The sequence below is a fragment of the Bidens hawaiensis genome, unplaced genomic scaffold (genome assembly GCF_021521415.1).
Source record: "Bidens hawaiensis isolate Kalapana, Puna unplaced genomic scaffold, B.hawaiensis_p1.1 tig00032456_1, whole genome shotgun sequence".
Classification (NCBI taxonomy): Eukaryota; Viridiplantae; Streptophyta; class Magnoliopsida; order Asterales; family Asteraceae; genus Bidens; species Bidens hawaiensis.
In genome coordinates, this window is record NW_027495535.1 from 204667 (window position 1) to 220520 (window position 15854).

General features: G+C 39.2%; 1 protein-coding gene across 1 annotated transcript; it reads right to left on the bottom strand.

Annotated features, from left to right (window-relative positions):
* Positions 1-329: 329 nt before the first annotated feature.
* LOC143583568 (uncharacterized) lies at positions 330-2432 on the bottom strand. Its single transcript, XM_077065846.1, has 3 exons — positions 2072-2432; positions 1571-1969; positions 330-1015 (listed from the first exon to the last, which is right to left on the bottom strand). Exons 1-3 carry the CDS (start codon positions 2430-2432, stop codon positions 330-332), a joined length of 1446 nt encoding a protein of 481 aa, XP_076921961.1.
* Between the last annotated feature and the right edge of the window lie 13422 nt (positions 2433-15854).

The window sequence follows — 15854 nt, forward strand, 5'->3', positions numbered from 1 at the left end:
ACAAAACATAAAGACAATGGAACATACTCCCATGGTAATATGGCAGTGATAATCGTATGTCATGTTCTGATAAAGCGACCGTATAGCATTTCATTCGCGGCCGCAGCTTTTGGGTACCCTCTACAATCAAATAAGCTCATAACGCCCCCGTCCGAATGGAGATTGAGTACGAACGAAAGTATCCAAACCTGCAAAACAAAGCTCAAAGCACCCAAAGCAGACATCAAACAGACTCTAAAAAATAAAACTGACTCAAAATACAAAAATAAAGGAAAAAAATAAGAAGTAAACAAACTCTACACTCGGGTATTACCCGAGGCCTATTCCTATCAAGCAATCAAAGTAGGGATATCGAGGAGAAATACATCTTCCTTGACCGAATCAACCGGCCTACCGATATAGTGCTTTAACCTATGGCCGTTCACCTTCCACGCTCTCCCCTTATGATCAACTAACTCAACTGCACCATGCGGGAATGCCGCCTTCACCGTATACGGACCAACCCATCTCGATCTAAGCTTACCTGGAAATAACTTCAGACGGGAATTATAAACCAACACCCGATCCCCACACTTGAACTCTTTCACTTTCCTCACCTTTCGATCGTGTAACTCCTTCGTACGCTCCTTATAACTCCATGATCTCGCATACGCCTCATCTCTCAGCTCCTCTACCTCATGAATTTGGAGAAACCTGTTTTTCGCGGCTTGGGTCAAGTCAAGATTAATGAATCTCAACGCCCAATATGCTATATGCTCCAACTCAACCCGTAGATGACACGCTTTCCCGTAAATCATCCTAAAAGGCGTGGTCCCAATAGGCGTTTTAAACCCTGTACGGAAAGCCCAAAGTGCGTCATCCAACTTGTCAGACCAGTCCTTTCGGTTCTTGCCGACAGTTTCTCCAGAATTCGCTTCACTCCTCGATTTGCGTTCTCCACTTGCCCGCTCGTCTGTGGATGATAGGCGGTGGACAACCGATGAGTGACCCCATACCGTGTCAAATTCTTCTCCTTCTGCGCATTGCAGAATTGTGTGCCCCTATCGCTAATCAAGGCCTTGGGAGTACCAAACCGACAGAACAACCTCTTCAAGAATCTCACTACAACTCGGGCGTCATTAGTGGGCAAGGCTTGAGCCTTAACTCACTTGGAAACGTAGTCGATAGCCACGAGAATGTATCGGTTCCCTCGAGAAGAAAGGAATGGACCCATGAAATCAATGCCCCAAACGTCGAAAACCTCACAAACCTGAATAGGGTTTTGGGGCATCTCATTAAGGGATGAGATGTTACGAGTGCGCTGACATGTGTCACACTGTCTGACAAACAAGTGCGAGTCTTTGAAAATCGATGGCCAATAAAAGCCTGAATCTAGAACTTTCCTAGTGGTGGAAGACGAACCATGGTGGCCTCTAGTTAAACCCTCATGACAATGCCAAAGAATCTCATGACCCTCTTCCCTACTCACACATCTCCTCAACACTCAATCGGCGCCTACACGAAACAAATACGGCCCATCCCATATGTAGTGGCTAGCGTCTGCAAAAAAACTTCCTCCTCCGCTGATAACTCATCCCCTTGACCACTACTCCTTCGGCCAGATAATTTGCAATGTTAGAGAACCATGGTAGACCCTCCTGTTCAGCACTTATGCACATAACTGGTTCTCTCTCAAATCTCACTCTCACCATCATCAACGACTCGTGAGGAAACTTATCCCCGATGGCATCCTCTCTAATCTCCTCTTTCTTCGGATCCTCCAGACGTGATAAGTGATCTGCAGGTACATTCTCCGCTCCCTTTTTATCTCTAATCTCAATATCAAACTCGGAAAGCAAGAGAATCCATCGTATCAGGCGAGGCTTGGCATATTTCTTGGCGAAAAGGTATCGCAATGCCGCATGATCAGTATAAACGATGGTTTTGGATAGCACGAGATAAGAACGAAATTTGTCGAACACGAAGACCACTGCTAGAAGCTACTTCTCAGTAGTCGTGTAATTCTCCTAAGCATCATTGAGGGTCTTACTCGCGTAATAGATATGATGGAAGTGCTTGTCCTTCCGCTGACCTAAAACAGCCACGACTGCAAAATCACTAGCGTCGCATATGAGCTCGAAGGGTAAGCTCCAGTCGGGTGCTACTAAGATAGGGGCATTAACCAACTGCCCCTTGAGAAACTCAAACGCCTTCAGACAATCAGCATCAAAGTCGAATGCGACGTTCTTTTCTAGAAGGCGAGTCATGGGCCGGGTGATCTTAGAAAAATCTCTAATGAACCTACAATAAAAATCCGCATGCCCGAGAAAACTACGAACGGATTTCATAATAGTCGGTGGAGGAAGTCTACTGATGGTGTCGCTTTTAGCTCTGTGTACCTTAATAACGTCTTGCGAAATCTTGTGCCCAAGCACAATGCCTTCAGTCACCATGAAGTGGCACTTCTCCCAGTTCAACATCAACTTCGTCTCTATGCACCGCTTCATCATCCTCTCAAGATTAGAAAGACATTGATCGAATGAGTCCCCGTATACTGAAAAATCATCTATGAAAACCTCCATGGAACTCTCGATCATGTCTTGGAATATCGCTACCATGCAACGCTGGAAAGTAGCCGGAGCATTACATAACCCGAAAGGCATACATTTGTACACGAAGGTACCGTATGGGCATGTAAAAGTGGTCTTTTCGATCCTCATGTGCGACCGGGATCTGGAAATAACCTGAAAATCCATCAAGAAAACAGTAAAACTGTCTCCCCGACAGACACTCCAACATCTGATCGATGAACGGAAGAGGAAAGTGGTCTTTCCTAGTAGTGGCGTTAAGTCTCTTGTAGTCGATGCACACCCGCCAACCTGTGACTATCCTAGTCGGAATAAGCTCGTTACATTCGTTAGTGACAACTGTCATCCCTCCCTTCTTAGGGACGACCTGAACGGGACTCACCCATGAATAATCAGAGATGGGATAGATCAGACCCGCGTCGAGGAGTTTGATAACCTCCTTTTTTACCACCTCCGACATGTTAGGGTTGAGCCTCCTTTGAGGTTGGATTACAGGCTTGTACTCATCCTCCATGAGTATCCTGTGCGTGCAAAAGTTCGGGCTGATGCCTGAAATGTCTCGAAAGGTGGATGAGATGATGAAGCAAATGCTACCTAATAAACAGGTCCGAGTGTTTCAGGGCAGCACAGAGGTTAACCCGAATGTACAGTTGAAGGCGGTGACCACCCGTAGTGGCAGAGGAGGCGATAGAGAGCATCCGCCGGCAGATGAGGAGGAGCCAGTGGACGAGGAGATAGAGATGGAGATTCCTATGAGGATGCACGAGAGGTGAGTCCCAGCAAGTACCGCGTCAAACGGTGACTCTCCTGCAGAGAAAGTTGTTGAGAAGAATATTGAAGATAAGAAGAGTCCCGAAGTCGATCTTACTCGAGTTTCGTATCCTGCTCGTTCTTCTGCGACAGAAGTATGCGCAGGAGTATGGACATTTCTTAGACATGTTTAAACAGCTAAAAATCAATCTTCCATTTTTCGAGGCACTTCAGCATATGCCTAAATATACCAAATTCTTAAAAGATCTTCTTTCGAACAAGAAGAAGTTGGAGGGCCTTTCGACTATATGTCTAAATGAAGGATGCTCTGCGGTAGTCCAGAACAAGCTGCTGGAAAAATTAGCAGACCCGGTATACTTCACGATTCTGTGTTTGTTTGGCAGCTCGATTGAGGGCTACGTGTTGGCCGATTGGACTTATGGTTTTTCATAGGGTATCGTGCTCAGCCAGTCTCTGCTGCGTGTTATTATTTCTGCCAATAATGTGAGAAGGCATGGTAGATTGCTTAGTTAGGAGCTCCTTAAGAACCGGATCCATACCACTACTTTCCTCGAACTCGAGCTCACTGCTGCCTCTGGTCACTAACCTGCTCCTGCCTCTGCTGAAAACCCTGAGCATTACCTCCCGACCTCCAACCATAGTTGGAGTTTTTTCTCCATCCTGAGTTCCCGTAGGCATTCGCTCCTCGATTCTGATTACCCAAGTAGTCTACCTTCTCCTGTTGATTGACCGGACAATTAAATGTATCGTGCCCTCCGCGACAGATTTCGCATTTCTGAGCGATCTTCTTCAACTCTCGGATATCCTTCTGCATTGCCTCTAAGGCAGCCGCAATGCTAGTATCATTCGAGACCTGATAAATGCCTCGAGCGGAAGAGGTGGTGGTTTTAGAAGTTCCTCGGGCGGACGACTCCTGCTGCTCGGCTAGGGCGAAACTCTCAAACAACGACTCACACTCATCTATATCAAGCTTCTCTAACATGTTTCTTCTAGCTGACGTATTGAATCTCTTCTGCATCTCAAAGGTCAGCCCGTTGTTGAATTTCTCGACTACAGCCCATTCGAGTAGACCATGTTGGGGGCATCTACTAAGCAGATTATGGAACCTTTCCCAAGCCAAAGAGTATGGCTCGTCAGGGTCCATGCGGAAAGAACATATCTTATCACGAATTCGCGAGGCTTAGATGGCGGAAAATACTTTTTAAGGAATTCAGCTTGAAGATTATCCCAGGTAGTGATGGACCCAGGGGGAAGGTTTTCCAACCACGATGAAGCATGACCCTCTAGAGAAAAAGGAAAAAGATGAAGGTAGATAGAAGCCCGAGTGACGTTGGCAATATTGAAAGTGTCGCAAATACGAGTGAATTTGTTCAGATGGCCAGGCGTGTCCTCGTCTTCAAGTCCATGAAATGGGGCCGAATTAGTGATGGAATTCATGACGTTGGTCGGAATCTTCCAGCTATTAGCATCGGGTATCGCCGGACGTGTGATAGCAGACCGTCTCCCCATAACTCCCTCATTCGCTCTCGAGTGAACAGTACGCCTATGGGGTTAGCGTCACCCATATCTAAAACAGATCAGAAACGTGTACCTTGCTTTCGCGTAGAGCATGTGCAATCTCTAAAACTCCCTACGGCGCTCACGAAAATCTCTCTCGGGTTCGTCAGAAGCAGTGAACTCTGGTGGTCCTACTGAACGTGTACGTCGCATAAGCTGAAAAACAAGTAAAATAGTGAGGACCCAAGCTTATCCCTAAAGCACACACGTTACAATCAAGGCACAAATAGCAATCAAGAGCAATTAAATAATAATAAAATAAAACTAATTAATTAACTAAAACTAAAACAAACTAAAACCAAATAGAAACTAGTTCGATATTACCAAGTGTCCCCGACAACGGCGCCAAAAACTTGATGTGCACGAAGTGGTATATAAAATTTAGCAAATAATGACCAAGCACAACGAGTAATAAAAACCTAGAATACCCTAAACCAAACCACTAGCAACAGGCAAGTGAACCTATCGGGTATAGAATAGCTATGGGGAGACCGGGAATATCGAACCCTAGAGACACTATTTAGTTAACGAGACTAGTTCTAAAAGCTAATTTTATTGTAATAATTAAGAACATATATATTTTTGGATTTGTATTTATTTTATTTTAAAAACTAATAATTAATTAAACTAATTACTTAATTAAATTAAAATAAACTAGAAAATTAAATTACCGAATAAGACTTTAGTAAATTCAAATGAGTGCAAGAGTTACCTAGGCAAGGAATCTGAATTGTGAAGACTCGGGATTTTATCGGTTACGGGAAAATGCTATGGGAACCGAGAATCTAAAGGTATGAAGTTCTAGGAAACTTAATGGATCCTTAATCACTCTCAAGGTGTACCTAAAAAGAAATCTTAGAGATCATGTAAAAACACCGGCTTATTGGTTCACCTGTCAGTTCACAAACTATGATTAATTACCATAGAAAACAGCCAACCCGTCGGTTTCACTATCTCAATGCACCTAAGTACACGGGGTGGTTTTTGAACAGTCTAAAGAACATGGGTAAACAGTGAAATTAAGGCAAACCTCATGTCAGATAATTTAACCTAAAACCCTAACTACGCAGACAAACCCGACAACTTATCACCCGTCATATATTTAAGCTAGTAAGAATATAAACTTCTAATAATATGCCAAAAAACATTTTCTATGGTGAATGAACTCAATAAACCATAAACAAGTTGCAAACACACAGTAGACAACCCTAACATGCAACCTATAATTGACAGACAATCAATCAAGCAACATGTGAAACATTCATTTAGACACAAATCAAAAGTAAATACGCATGAGTCACATCCAATAAATCTTATCAAGACTTTTAATTAATCAAAATCCCAAAAACAAAACCCAAAAACCGACAAGTCTAAAACAGTCAACAAAACATCATCAAAAGCCTAGATAACTAAAAGTGTTTAGCCAATAATCATGTTCAAAATAATAAACAAACTAAGTTCAATAATGGAGTTCATAAAAATAATAATAGAATCCAACCGAATAATAATGAAGATTGGTTGAGTAGATGTGAACCCAAAGCCTTTAATTGAATTAACTTGCGCTCCTTTCTTTCTCTTTTCTTCTCTCTCGAAAAAATTATAATAATAACAATGATGTTCTACGGCTGATGTAGGGATCTCTATTAATAATCCTCGTAGCCGACATCAGTTAATTGTTCTTCAAGTTTTCAAGCCCATAACTTTAATTACCTCTTTTTCATGACTTTTAAGTGACCGGCCCATTAACCAATATTCAACTCCATAAACCACTTCAATTTTAGCATATTAAATCTCTTTTCTTTTTAATTCTCTGTTAACCAATTGAAGAATAATAAAAACTGAATTAATTATCAGGAGATTTAAAGAATTACATGAATCAAAATTATAATATTCTTTCTTTGAACCTCACGACATTCCTCAACAATGAAAGAATTAATTCATTTTAATGACCATTAAATACTTTCAAACAATCTCTTCATATTTATTCAATATTTATTGACAGATTGTTAAATTCATAATTAGTTTTAATGATGTGTAAAATAAATGAACCGACAAATAGTCAATATTGTTGAGTTTAATTACTTCTTTTAAATCATAGTCTCTGAAAATGTTAAAAACTCACATATGAACCAACTAATAATATTATTCAATAAAAACTTGGCTTAAAAGTACTTAAAATAAAGGAAATATGTATAATAATATGTATATAATTTACACCACATTAGTTAGTTAACTAGACTATTAGCTAAGTTATAAGCCCATTCGTTATGTAATATAACGAATGGAGGCCCCATTCATTATGAAGGCATAGCGAATGATGGCTAGTTCGTTAAGTTATTACCCATACGTTATGGAAGCATAACGAATGGTGTCTAATTCGTTACTAAAATATAACGAATTAGACTAACTTAACGAATGGGAGCTTTAGCCTATAAATAGGTAGCTCTCGTTCATAATTATGAGAGAGAGTGTACATAATGAGAGAGAGAGATATATAGAGATCTAAGTTATTATCCTCTCCATAAGTTATTATACTCACAATAATGCATTCATCATAATATATCAATAAAGTATCTATTTAACCATATTCAGATTCGTGTTCGTATTGTATGATTGATGTATTCGGGTTAGCGGCTAGGTCCGGGCTCTATGACGTTTCTACAATTGGTATCATAATTAAATTCATGGTTATCATATCCCATTTCCATATTGGTATTTCTGGTTGTTGTAATAATCCTAACGGCTTTTGATGTTCGACTTTTACTTCGGAACACATCAAGCATTTGGTAACATATAGAGCAATATCGTTCTTCATACCAATCCACCAATAATCGTCTTTTAGATTATGATACATCTTTTTACTACCTGGATGCATCATGTACTTTGACTTATGTGCTTCTTCGATAATCTTCTCTCTTAAGTTTCTGATTATCGGTATCCAAATTCTCTTGCCGAGTCTAAGTATTTCATCACTTCCTTTAACCAATTGATCAAAGGTACCATTTTCTTTTTCGGCTTTAATATTCCCTTCTTCCAGTGCCAACTTCAGAGCTTCCTTAATCTGATATCAATTTTGAGTTCCAATATGAGAGCTCGAACTCTCCTTGGCTTTTCATGTTCTTTTCTACTTAAGGCATCAGCCACAACGTTGGCTTTTCCTTCGTGGTATACGATATCACAATCGTAATCATTGAGAGTTTCCATCCAACGTCTTTGTCTCATATTCAACTCTTTTTGATCGAAAATATGCTTCAAACTTTTGTGATCAATATATACCATGAATTTAACACCATACAAATAATGTCGCCATAGTTTTAATGTGAAAATTATAGCGCCCAATTCAAGGTCGTGTGGTGTAATTCTTTTCATGGATTTTTAGTTGTCTTGAAGCATAAGCTATGACTTTCTTTCCTTGCATTAGAACACATCCCATACACGTGTGCGAAGCATAACAGTATATGGTAAAGTTATCCAGTCCTTCTAACAAGGCCAAGATAGGTGCATTGGTTGACTTTTGTTTAAGCGTTTCAAATGCTTATTCTTTTTTTGGTCCCCATTCAAACTTAACTGATTTTCTAGTGGGTGAAGTTAATGGGACAACTATTCTACAGAAGTCTTGAATGAATCTTCTGTAGTATCCGGCTAATCCTAGAAAGCTTCTGACTTGAGTCGGTACTTTGGGTTTCTCCTATTTCGTAATGGCTTCAATCTTTGCTGGATCTACTTGAATACCTTTCTCGTTTACAATTGACCAAGAAATTGAACTTCGGGTAACCAAAATTCACATTTCGAGAATTTGGCATACAACTTTTCTTTCCTTAAGGTTTCAAGTATGATCTTGAGATGAACTTGATGATCTTTTTTGGACATCCAATGAATAAGAATGTCATCAATGAATACAATAACAAACTTGTCAAGATATGGTTTGAAGATACGATTCATCATGTCCATGAAAGCTGCTGGAGCATTAGTGAGTCTAAAAGGCATAACGGTGAACTCATAATGTTCGTATCGAGTTCTGAAGGCCGTCTTTGGTATATCTTCTTCTTGCACCTTCAACTGATGGTATCCTGATCTAAGATCAATTTTGGAAAAGTAGCTCGCTCCTTGGAGCTGATCAAACAGGTCATCAATCCTTGGTAATGGGTACTTGTTCTTGATCGTAACTTTGTTTAGCTCACGATAATCAATGCACATTCTCATCGGTCCATCCTTCTTTTTAACAAATAATATCGGAGCTCCCCATGGTGATGAACTTGGTCGTATAAACCCTTTTTCTAACAATTCATCCAATTGTTTCTTCAACTCTTTCATTTCGGTAGGTGCTAGTCTATAAGGAGACTTAGCTATCGGTGAAGTTCCTAGTATGAGGTCGATTCTAAACTCTACTTCCCTATCTGGTGGGGTTCCTGGTAGCTCATTTGGAAATACATCCTGGAATTCGGAAACAATCGGTACTTCTTCCATTTTCCTGGGTTCAAGTTCCTTTGTTACGTAGGCCATGAATGAGAGGCATCCCTTACCTAAGCAACGACTTGCTTTTATTTTAGAAATTATTCCTACCTTTACCACTTCTTTATCACCGGTTATACGAATGGTTTTTTATTGGGTGTTCGAATATCAATTACCTTATCATTACATAGTATACGAGCTTGATTAATTGATAACCAATCCATACCTAACACTACATCAAAACCTCCCAATATCATGGGTAACAATCGTACAGGTATGACGTGATCGGCCAAATAAATCCTTACATTACTTAAGGCCTCAGTTATTCTAATCAAATTTCCATAAGCCGTTTCGACTTCATAATGATTGTCTAACTTAAATAGAGGTTCATTTAATAGACAACTAAATTTATAATCTATAAAACTCTGGTTAGCACCTGACTCAAACAAAACCCTAGCATAAACATTATTGATAGGAAACGTACCAGTGATCACGTTCGGTATGTCTTCAGCCTTCTGGGTATCAAGCATGAAGACTCGCACGTTTCCTTTCTTGGCATCAGTCTTGACACCACTACCACCTATTCCTGCTGTTGTTGTTGCTGGTTTCCTTTTCTGGCAATCGGTACTAAATGCCATTTTTTCCCACAATCAAAACAAACCAAAGTCTTTCTTCTACAACATGCTTCAACATAACCTATTTTCTTGCAGAAATTATAGGTTGTAGGATTAAATCGGGTAGTGTCGGTTTGTCGTAAACACTTTCCATAATTCCTTTTCCCACAAGTTTTACAAATTGTTCGGGTGTAATTGAACATTCCTTCCCTCTTCTTTTCAACCTTCTTCACCTTTCCTCCAATAGTTGATTTTACATCATCTTTCTTTCTTTCATCCCTATTTCGAACCATGCCATCCATTAAGTACCTTGCTAACTCCATAGCGGATTCGGTTTTCGATGGCATATGTGGACGAACCAAGTCACGTATTTCAATAGGTAGTCCGTATATGTAACGAGTTACCTTATTCAATTCGGGAGCGACTAAGTGTGGAACAATCCGACAGTATTCCAAAAATTTTGTGTTGTATTCTTTAAGATTTGTTCCTACGACTTTGTGGTTCCATAACTTGTTTGGATCCGATCTATCTCGTGAATTGGTAAAAAATTCTTCATAATCATTTCTTTGAAAGTTCCCCATTCCAAATTATACAAGCTTTCCCTACCCTAACCTCTATAAGGGTATTCCACCACTCTAATGCCTCCCCTTTAAACATCTGGGAGGCATACAGTACATTTTCCCTTTCGGTACATTTACTAATCAGTACAATGGACTCCATCTCCTCCAACCATTGTAGGGTAACGATTGCTCCCTTGTCACCATGGAATTCTTTTGGATTGTAAACTTTGAAAACCTTAAAATCACAACCTCCTTGTATCTTAAGTTTCTTGGTTTTATCACGAAGCTCGTCTCTGCAGTCGAGCTCTGACACTCTCCTCCTTCTTATTTTATTCTGATTCCTTTTTATTACTTTCTTTCCTTTAAGTTTCTCGTTAGTTTCTTTTCTTGAGTTTAGTGTTTCTCTTCTACTACGACTATTTCTCTTGTTCGAATGAGAAGCGGTTCAACTAGGATAACTTTTCATAAGTTCATAAAGTGGGTGTACAGCCACTTTTCTTAAATCACGAATACCAAGCACGTATTCATTCGGTATCGCTTGAATATTTTCTTTTATAGGCTTTTCTTTGTTGTTTATTTGGACTTCTGGATCACTGTTAGCTTTTCCTTGTCCAGACATGTTGTACATGAATAAGACAAGGTTTTAATTTTTAAAAGAGTAACACACTTTCATACATTATTTATTTTACAGAAAAGATAATACAACATCAAACAACAGTCTGTAACAACTATATTATCTTTAATCTCTAATCCACTTCTTAACAAGACTTTTCATCTTGTCATATTTCTTAATTATTTTCTTTCCTACTTTCTTTTTATCCACTTTCTCATTCCGCAGCTCGTCCATCACCGCATTTGGTGGTTTAGGATATCTCATTGGTGCAGATGCAGTTGGGAAGAGATATGTGTTTTCTCTTGGTTATAAATATGGGTTTGCAACATATGCATGCATCTCCTCATCAGGAATATTGTTTGTGTAGAATTCCTCGATAAGGTTAGCTTCCTCTCGTATCTCATTGGCTTGTTGGGAGATCGAGGGTCTTGGTCCGACATATGGCGGAAAATGAGGATTTTCGTTTTCCTCTTCTTCTTCTTCTTCTTCTTCCTCTGATCCAAAAAGATTATTGATTGGTGCTTGAAAGATATTTTCTCATAGGGCATAGTAACCCTCATCTTAGGCTTTCGACTCGGTCCTTCAGTGGTCTGTGGAACATGGTATTGATAGTTTGGTGGTGGTGATCCAAAGTGCCATCTGCTCTGATCGGAGTGACAGTTCATCCAACTTGATGATTCAGATCTAACCTCTTGCTTAATCTTTCTTTGAACTTCTATTTCTTCAAAAGGATGAAAAGGTGGGATTTAAGATGAATGATTTGAGGTATGTTCTCGGCAGTATCATCAGAGATTTCGATTGGACATTGCTGGCTTCCCGAGAGATATACGGGTTGACTCCGATAGGGTAGCATCAGAATGATTGGTTGGTTTTGACCAAAGAAGTTGGTGTAATAACTATTACTGCTCGTCAAATCAGATGGTTTGCGAATGGATGTCGACTTAGTTCGAATGGCTACTCAGTGTCTATGACCAAGATAGTTTATATAAGACATCTGCACTTAGTTAAATTTAGGGATAGGAAGATTACCAATCCTATCTTATCCCTACGAAGTAAATAATAATAACTTTAAGGTTAAAGCTTAGGTACTAATGTTTAATACCTAATTCGTTGAAATCGGTGGCTCTGATACCAACTTGTCACACCCTAACTTAGGGCCTAGGAGTGTGACCAATAGTGGTACCTCTAAATGGTATTTATGAGATTGATGTTCAAATTAATAATAATGTATTTAATCTTTCTAAAGTATCAGATCTGGCATCAATGATATATTTCTATAGCATTGCCGACTTGGTCACATAAGAAAGGCACGAGTTAAAAGACTCTAATTCGAAAGGATTCTTGAATCCACATGACCATACTCTTTTGACGACTATGAGTCTTGTTTAGCTGGAAAACTCGCCAATGACTCATTCACTCATAAAAGTGAACGAGCAGGGGATTTGTTAGGACTTAAACATACCGATGTATGCGGCCCTTCCAGAACTATGTCGATCCAGAAATCATGAAAGATACTTCGTTTCTTTTATTGACGATTATAGTCGATATGCTTATGTGTATCTTATGAAACACAAACATGAAACTTTTGAAATGTTCAGAGAGTTTCAAAACGAAGTGGAAAACCAACTCGAAAAAAATATTAAAATGCTTCGATCAGATCGAGGTGGAGAGTATATCAAGTCAGAGTTCATCAATCATCTAAAGGAGCGTGGAATTGTTTCACAACTCACTCCACCTGGCTCACCCCAACATAATGGCGTGAGCGAGAGGAGAAATCGAACCTTGCTAAACACGGTCCGATCAATAATGTGTAGAACTAACTTGCCTCACTCCTTTTGGAGCTTTGCCCTTATGGCCATCGCCCGCATTGTTATAATGGATCCAACTAAAAAGGTAAACAAAACCCCATATGAGATATGGCATGGACGTAAGCCCAATTTGTGTTTCCTTAGAGTATGGGGATGCGATGTATATGTCACCAGTGATCCTGATAACAAACTCGATCCCCGCGGCGTAAAAGTTGTTTTTGTTGAGTACTATAACCAAAGCGGATATTATTTCTTCCACTCTGATACAAATTTGATTTCTATCAAAAGCAAGGGCCACTTCCTCGAAAAAGAAATTCTCGGTCAAGGAACTGAATATAATATTATCGAACTTGAAGAAATTCAAGGACCACAAACAACCGCTGAGGAAGTTGGAGCGTCTGATCAACAAGATGTTGTTGCTGATACATCGGACATAAACACGAGCGTTCGCAGAAGTAGTAGGACTCGCATACCAAATTCTAAATACCTATGGCATCTATATGGTCCCGAAGTCCTATTAGTAGCCGAGTCAAATGACGAACCTACTAACTACAAATCTGTTGTCTTAGATCCGGAATCCGAGAAATGACATGTCACACCCTAACTTAGGGCCTAGGAGCCTCTATTTCCATGATGACTCAAATCCTTGCTATAGCATACTAATATTTAGTTGCCTGCAATGGGTGAGAAAAATACATCAACTATGTGCTGGTGAACACGTATGACTCTAAAAATATTTAAAGCATAGTTACAATACAAATAGTTTTCCGTACGAGCATAGCAGAAATATCCATTATTTTCGGGATTTTGTACCACTGTCATACACACACAATTCAAGAGGTCTCTGGGAGCTGTTGCCGACTGATTTTTAGCATGCTGCTTGTTCAGTTATGTTTGGATCCAGACACATGTGTAATCGGTCTGAGTTACTTTTATTTTCAATTTTGTATTATAACATTTTAAAACTTTTGCATGAACTTTTGACCGACCCTTATAAGATAAACAATTCATCTATCTTTTAAGAATATACATCTGCCTTTTACTGAAAAGGTTTAATGTATTCACCTGTACTGTCGGTGCGTTTGAAACCTTTTTTGATTGAGAATGATATTAACCTATACATAAATAGGTTCTTATAAATATTGGATTGTGTTTATTGATTAAGCTATTGCCCTTAAGCTTAATCTTGATAAATTTTTTAACTTTGTCTTTGAATGAAAACATTTGCTTTAATGTGACGTTTGATATAGCATGCTTTGACTTAATAGGTTCTAACACGTTGGTGAGTTTCTCCAGGTAAGTAAACGGGTTCCGCGGTTGATTGGGATTTATACGAATTACTTTTCCTTAGGCAAGAAACTCACTACTAGTGATATCCCCCTTATAGTTACTACATGCCCGTCAAAATGTAACTTTGTTAACATTACTTCAACAAGAAGCGACGCTTATGAAAATCTTTTGTGAATGTTATAAAATACTTTCAAGGTTGAAGGCCATAGCCTTGATTGAAGTCTAAGATATAACTTAAATAACATAACCACAAATCCTACCTTAATACGGACACTTAATAAGATGTGAATGGGTAGGATATTGATCTAAGTCGCTTATACGATCGATTACTTGATTAGAACTTTGATACTTGCATGAACTTCGAGAAAACGTAACGCTGGCTGATGACCGTCGTTTGAGTCATTCAAAAACCTAGTTAAACTATATAGATAGGATAAGTAAGGTATCGTATCCACCAGGAGTATGTGATCAATGCAAATCGTGTAACAGATTTAGTATTATGAAATAACTGGTTTTTAGTGCTAATCACACAAGCAAATAGTTTAGTTTTAGAATTAATCAAGGAAACAAATAACCAAGTTTCAATCAATTAACATGAACAAATCACACCCGGGAATTCAAGTAAACAACCTACAGTGATCTCATGCAACCTAGCAGATTAATTATTAACAGTTAACTGCAGACTGATCATCAGACAAAACCTTAGACATCAACAATCGCTTTACACACGGCACTGGTTATCAAACAGTCATTGCCAGTGTGACTCAGTTAAGGGAAATTATATGTTTTATCGTATTTAATCTAATCAAACATTCATATGATCAATTATCTAGAAACTGGTAACAAATCGTTCAGACCAACGTAAACCTAAACCGATTGAACACACGGAAATACCAAACATCAATAATCATATATCAACCATAAACAATTATACATAAGTGTTCTCAGTCACACGAGAAAACTGAAAAGATTACAACCTATACATTCCCGGGTGAGATTCTAGGAGATTAGCCGAGCCTTGACATCGTTAGATCTTCGATATGGATGATATGGAGCATGTATATGATTTTGACACAAGATAGAATGATGGAATCGCCCCTTGGAACCTCTGAAAATCGCCTGCCTTCGTAAAAAAAGAGATAAAATCGATTATGATGAAAAATGGGTATAAAACCCTAACAGCCCGTCTGCACACCCCATCGCGTATCGCGATGGACCAGAAGTCAACATCATTAAAAACATCCCATCGCGATACGTGATGGGTCCTCAAGCAAGCCCATCGCGTATCGTGATGGTGCTTGTCACCAGCAAACTTTATTAATCTATCTCGTTTCACGTGCTGGACGTCCCAGGTCTTCAATACATGCATCAGCAGGTCCAAATTAAGAGCTTTAACACATGTGACCTGAAATACAATAACACATGCATGAAGTTTCGAAGTTCCTTAAATAAACGATTAAAACTAATAAATAAACGAACTAAAGCATATACAGATTAACCAACCATTATAGGCTCGTCACGGAAATCGGGCACGCTTCCATAGGCTTATGAGTAAATGAAGGTTTTTTGGGATGAAACGGGTTCAATCCCGTAACCTCCTATTTATAGGTGAAAATTTCACT